The sequence below is a fragment of the Cyclopterus lumpus genome, chromosome 3, assembly GCF_009769545.1.
Source record: "Cyclopterus lumpus isolate fCycLum1 chromosome 3, fCycLum1.pri, whole genome shotgun sequence".
Lineage (NCBI taxonomy): Eukaryota > Metazoa > Chordata > Actinopteri > Perciformes > Cyclopteridae > Cyclopterus > Cyclopterus lumpus.
This window is the reverse complement of record NC_046968.1, coordinates 29,836,098-29,842,432: the sequence shown is the minus strand read 5'-3', so window position 1 is coordinate 29,842,432 and position 6,335 is coordinate 29,836,098. Positions and strand designations below refer to the sequence as shown.

Sequence of the window (6,335 nt, the reverse complement as noted above, 5' to 3'; positions counted from 1 at the left end):
ACATGATTGTAAGTCGCTTTGGATATAAGCGTCAGCTAAATGACATGAAATGTTCACAGTGCGCATAACGCTATGAATATTATATTTAAAGATGGATGATCGTTGGTGTATTCGGTTCAGGTATACACACGTATCACACATGTCGTCCGTATCACACATGTCGTCTGTATGACATATGTATATATATAATATATATAAGATATATAATATGATATATATTATTATATATATCATATTATATACCAATGCTTCTTGTTTATTACCAAATGACGTGCAACATGAATGTGGTTCCAGGTGTCTGATTGGCTGCCCGGCTTAACCCTAAATGGACCTGGTTTAGTGGGATGGGCGATCAGATGTTGGTCCCGAATCATGGATCAATACAAGCACACACACACACACACACACACACACACACACACACAAATACATATTTGTGTTCCTTCAGTTACAATAAGTAAAAACAAATTAAAATGAGATCAAATGAAAACAAAGCGAGCCGGTTCCATGCAGCAGGAACACCGATAGTGAAATGAAGTGAAACAAAGACTTGCTTCAGGTGAGAGCGACGCCCAGAGGGGACATGCAAACGAGGCTCCCTTCCTTTGGAGAGCCATGGGTGTCATCACATGGAGCAGGTGCAGCAGGTGGATCGGGTGCAGCAGGTGGATCAGGTGCAGCAGGTGGATCAGGTGGATCAGGTGGATCAGGTGCAGCAGGTGGATCAGGTGGATCAGGTGCAGCAGGTGGATCAGGTGGATCAGGTGGATCAGGTGCAGCAGGTGGATCAGGTGGATCAGGTGGATCAGGTGGATCAGGTGGATCAGGTGGATCAGGTGGATCAGGTGGATCAGGTGCAGCAGGTGGATCAGGTGGATCAGGTGCAGCAGGTGGATCAGGTGGATCAGGTGGATCAGGTGCAGCAGGTGGATCAGGTGGATCAGGTGGATCAGGTGCAGCAGGTGGATCAGGTGGATCAGGTGGATCAGGTGGATCAGGTGCAGCAGGTGGATCAGGTGGATCAGGTGGATCAGGTGCAGCAGGTGGATCAGGTGGATCAGGTGGATCAGGTGGATCAGGTGGATCAGGTGCAGCAGGTGGATCAGGTGCAACAGGTGGATCAGGTGGATCAGGTGCAGCAGGTGGATCAGGTGCAACAGGTGGATCAGGTGGATCAGGTAGATCAGATGCAGCAGGTGGATCAGGTGGATCAGGTGCAGCAGGTGGATCAGGTGCAGCAGGTGGATCAGGTGCAGCAGGTGGATCAGGTGGATCAGGTGGATCAGGTGCAGCAGGTGGATCAGGTGCAGCAGGTGGATCAGGTGCAGCAGGTGGATCACATGTCGTCGGCCGGCGGCCTGAAGGAGCTCGTGCTCAGGTGGTTCCAGGAGACTCAGGCGCCGCTCGTCCTCCTCGAGGACGGAAGCTTCCCCGACTGGTTCAGAGGCTTCGCCGCGCGCAGGTGAGCGAAGGTCCTCTCTGCTTCTGAAGGTTGTGCAATTTATATTTTTATTTATTTGAATGTCGATTTCTGCAGGATGCTTATGTTAGTTTTTCTGTTACTGTTTTTTCTGCAACGAGTACTTTTATTAAAGTAATAGTACTTTTATTAAAGTAATAGTACTTTATGGATATTTCATCTTTCTGCTACACGATAATTCAGAAGGTTTTAAGTTTTTACTGCACTCAATATGCAAAATACTGCAAAATATGAAACTAGCTCCACCTCGACCAACAGGAAAATACTCTGATGATGTAATAGATGATAATAATAATAAGTATGTCTAATTAACCAACAGCTGCCTGTACTTCACTTACATTTTCAATGTCAGACTTTTGCTTGTGCTTATCGTAATGTTACATATTTCTACTTTTCCTAATTGAATACTCTAAATACTTCTTTCACCAGAGGTCATGTGTTCAATATGTTTATGGAAATCCAAACAGCTGGAAGTGAAGGTCACATTCTGTCATTTAAAACTCAAACAGGTCCAACAGGTCTGAGCTGAAGGGGGTTCTGGTGAACCTGCATGATGTCATCTGGTTTCACCAGAACCTGACCCGGTGGCTCAGATGAGGAGCTCTAAGAAGGACTTTATAGAACCAGACCATCTTCTCTCTGGTGGTCTGTTTACTGTTGGAGGTCTAGAGAGGACCAGGACTACACTGAGACTGGTTCAGGACCAGTTAAAGGTTCCTCCCAGAAGCTACTGATCACACCTCTGAGTGCATCGTTTCCCCAAAGACTCTCATTGAGGTCTGAAAGCTGACGCTGGTCTTCTGGGTGTGAAGGCTATAGCGGAGTGAAGGATCAACGTGTACTGGAGGTTCTGTTTAACGGGTTCTGTCCCTCAGGGACACGGAGGATCTCCTGAGGGATCAGGCTCCGGGCTGTTTTCTCCTCCGCCTCAGTGACAAAGCCCTCGGCTACATCCTGTCCTACAGGTGAGGAAACAAGAACATCTCCGATGGCCTTTTTCTGGTTCCCCCTCGCCGGTCCTTTCATTTGTTTCTTCCCTTCTAGGGGCCGAGACCGGTGCCGCCATTTCGTCATCACGCAGAATGAAGAGGGTCGGTTGGTCGTATCAGGAGACCTCCAGACCCACGGGGGTCTCCCTGAGCTGATCCAGCACTACAGGGTCCGCCCCATCCAGCCCTTTGGAGAATACCTGACCTCCAGCTGGAACGAGGCGAGGAGTCATGTTGTTGTTACCTCGAACGTTCAGTGTTTTTATTCAGATAACATGTCCCACACTCCCGGTCCTGAGAGGACTTCGGTGGTGAAGTTCTCATGTGGACACAAAGGTTTGGGGCTCTTTGGGGCTTTCAGGAGAAATAACTTTATTAAAAGCTTTTTGATTATTCTTGTCAACAGAAACGTGCATCAAAATCTATTTTGACACGAGATTGAAGATACACAAATTGTGTAGAATTTGGTTTTGTATTGTTGAAAATACAATTGTGTAGTAAATAAACGTGTCATGTGCATTTCCAAATACAATGTGCCAACGTTTTAGTGACGGTAGTTTTATTGAACAGCGGTTAAAACCCAACACAGGGTTTGGGCCGCGCCGCCACATTGTAATTTGACTGGTCATTTACATGACGATAACGCTGCCTGTCCTTCACAGGTGAACACAGGTGAGCTGTACGACGTGGTGAATGTCGAGGCCAAAGGGAAGTCCGGGCTGAGTGTTCAAGCCCTGCGGACTCTGTGGGACCAGAAATGCGGTCCTCCCAACGAGCCTGGCCAAACCCAGAGGACTCAGAGGCAGCCGGTTCAACCGCCTGCACTGCCGCTGAAGTCCAAGAGCAGGAAGCTGACGGGAACGCTGTCCCTCGCTCAGGTATGACGGACAGCTGATGGTGGAAGAAATATTCAGATATTTGACTGAAGTAAAAACTATGAAACAGGACTCGAAAGCACAGCCCCATTGAAATGAATGCAGCAGGGTGTCGGAGGCCTTCTTATGGCCAGATGAACTAAAACGACTTCCTCATTTCGAAACTCACTTCAGTTTTACAGTAACAACCAAAAGGAACAGTGGAGAGTAAATGAGTTCAAAACAGAAGTCTATGCTTCATGTGTTGAAGCTGCATTCTCTCTCCTGACCACCAGGGGGCGACTCCTCTGGTTGTATAGAAGTCTATGCTTCATGTGTTGAAGCTGCATTCTCTCTCCTGACCACCAGGGGGCGACTCCTCTGGTTGTATAGAAGTCTATGCTTCATGTGTTAAAGCTGCATTCTCTCTCCTGACCACCAGGGGGCGACTCCTCTGGTTGTATAGAAGTCTATGCTTCATGTGTTGAAGCTGCATTCTCTCTCCTGACCACCAGGGGGCGACTCCTCTGGTTGTATAGAAGTCTATGCTTCATGTGTTAAAGCTGCATTCTCTCTCCTGACCACCAGGGGGCGACTCCTCTGGTTGTATAGAAGTCTATGCTTCATGTGTTGAAGCTGCATTCTCTCTCCTGACCACCAGGGGGCGACTCCTCTGGTTGTATAGAAGTCTATGCTTCATGTGTTAAAGCTGCATTCTCTCTCCTGACCACCAGGGGGCGACTCCTCTGGTTGTATAGAAGTCTATGCTTCATGTGTTAAAGCTGCATTCTCTCTCATGACCACCAGGGGGCGACTCCTCTGGTTGTATAGAAGTCTCTGCTTCATGTGTTGAAGCTGCATTCTCTCTCCTGACCACCAGGGGGCGACTCCTCTGGTTGTATAGAAGTCTATGCTTCATGTGTTGAAGCTGCATTCTCTCTCCTGACCACCAGGGGGCGACTCCTCTGGTTGTATAGAAGTCTATGCTTCATGTGTTAAAGCTGCATTCTCTCTCCTGACCACCAGGGGGCGACTCCTCTGGTTGTATAGAAGTCTATGCTTCATGTGTTAAAGCTGCATTCTCTCTCATGACCACCAGGGGGCGACTCCTCTGGTTGTATAGAAGTCTCTGCTTCATGTGTTAAAGCTGCATTCTCTCTCCTGGCCACCAGGGGGCGACTCCTCTGGTTGTATAGAAGTCTATGCTTCATGTGTTAAAGCTGCATTCTCTCTCCTGACCACCAGGTGGCGACTCCTCTGGTTGTATAGAAATCTATGCTTCATGTGTTAAAGCTGCATTCTCTCTCCTGACCACCAGGGGGCGACTCCTCTGTTGTATAGAAGTCTATGCTTCATGTGTTAAAGCTGCATTCTCTCTCCTGGCCACCAGGGGGCGACTCCAGCTGTGGACATGGGGAGAGATGGTTTCATTGCTCCATAGATCTTAGTGTTCATGTCTTTCAGGGCGTTCCTCCGGTCCCAAAGAGAGGTCTTCTTCTGGGCCTCTCCCTGACTGGCTCTTTGACCGAGACCACGTCCCAAACCCGGAGCGACCCAAACGGATCAGAGGGAGTCCGAGGAAACACAAGTCTGGCGCTGAAGTCCAACAGAGACCCTTTCAACACCGCTGACCCGGAGACCAGCAGCACATCTCTACCCATGCTGAACCAGGAGGAGGAGGAGGAGGAGGAGGAGGAGGAGGAGGAGGAGGTGGGGGGGTACTCCAACCAGCTCAGTGGTCCCTCCTTCTCCTCCACGCCACTGAAGAGGACCACCTGTGTCACCTACTCCCTCCAGAATCCCAGAGACAGCCCGAGGCCCAGCAGCTCCCGGTCCGAGCATCGGGGGGCCGGGCCGGCGTCGAGGTTCAACCCGCTGTACCAGACCTCGACGGGGGCCGGCGGGGGTCCGGCTCAGCAGGGAAACGCCACGTACTCCGAGGTTCCCTGGAGGCCCACACCTGGCGGGCCGCCCGACAACACCTACGAGCAGATCCCAGGTGAGGCTCAGGGGAACACGTACGAGTCCCTGGAGGACGTGAAGGACAGGAAGTCCACCTGGGGGAAGAACGTGAGTCGCAAAGAGTCCAGTTGTGGATGTTCTGGAAAGCACGAAGCAGCTGCCTAACGTCTTCTTTCTGTCGGCAGGGCGTGAAGTGGAAGAAATTCCTTCCAGATTCCAAGAAGAAATGAAAAAGGACTCAAGGACAAATAAATGATGATAATGTTTTATCAAGTAGAATACATTCAAACACTGCAAAGAGTTATGATAAGAAAGGTAGTCTCTAATTTGTATTAAGATTTTAAGTTATTATTAGTAGTATAGGTGATTCAGTATTTTGTTATTTTAGTATTTTGTCATCTTTAAATTCAGACAAACTCACTTTAAAATAAAAGTATTTATTTATATTGACCTCTTTTTTTTTATTGGATTTATACATGTATATATATATATATATATATATATATATATATAAAAATATAAAATACATTTCCAACACTGCCTCCCAAACTAAAATGACAATCAAACTCGACTAATTAATGACTTTTTATCACCTCTGTTCTACTTTTTAAATGAGTTATAACAATAACAATAATATAGACGTTCATGTGTTTAATGAACGTCTATATTAAAGTTTAGGTGAAGTGGAGTTCACTGCATATGTTTAATAGTCCTCTCTTATCGTTCCTGCTTTATCGATGATGGCATTGCTCAGCTGTTTGGTTTATGATCACTTTAATCAGGATATCGCAATATGAATATAAAGAACACCGTGGACACTTTCCTTTTAAGTTAAAAACTGCATGTTGCCCTAAAATGGAAATAAACTAACGTTACTCATGGTAACAGGAAAATATGGCGAACATTGTTAATCATGCATATTTATATACACATAGATACACACTGATATAGTTGTAGAGATTTTATTCTTTTTATTCATATTTAATTTATATTATTCAGATAATATAACTCAACTAATAATTATATATACATATATATATATATATATAT

The 6,335-nt window shown here is 46.7% G+C and overlaps 1 protein-coding gene across 1 annotated transcript; it reads left to right on the top strand.

Annotated features, from left to right (window-relative positions):
* Window positions 1-1,187: 1,187 nt before the first annotated feature.
* Window positions 1,188-5,580, top strand: LOC117728895 (SH2 domain-containing protein 7-like). Its single transcript, XM_034529819.1, has 7 exons — window positions 1,188-1,214; window positions 1,323-1,462; window positions 2,356-2,445; window positions 2,525-2,690; window positions 3,132-3,347; window positions 4,788-5,393; window positions 5,471-5,580. The coding sequence occupies exons 1-7, from the start codon at window positions 1,188-1,190 to the stop codon at window positions 5,513-5,515; spliced, it is 1,290 nt and encodes a 429-aa protein (XP_034385710.1). The 3' UTR covers window positions 5,516-5,580.
* Window positions 5,581-6,335: the final 755 nt, after the last annotated feature.

Coding starts and splice junctions, on each gene's coding strand:
- LOC117728895 (XM_034529819.1), top strand. CDS start 1,188: ATGCAGCAGGTGGATCAGGTGGATCAG. Junction 2,446..2,524: donor GGCTACATCCTGTCCTACAG/GTGAGGAAACAA, acceptor CTTCCCTTCTAG/GGGCCGAGACCGGTGCCGCC. Junction 3,348..4,787: donor GAACGCTGTCCCTCGCTCAG/GTATGACGGACA, acceptor CATGTCTTTCAG/GGCGTTCCTCCGGTCCCAAA.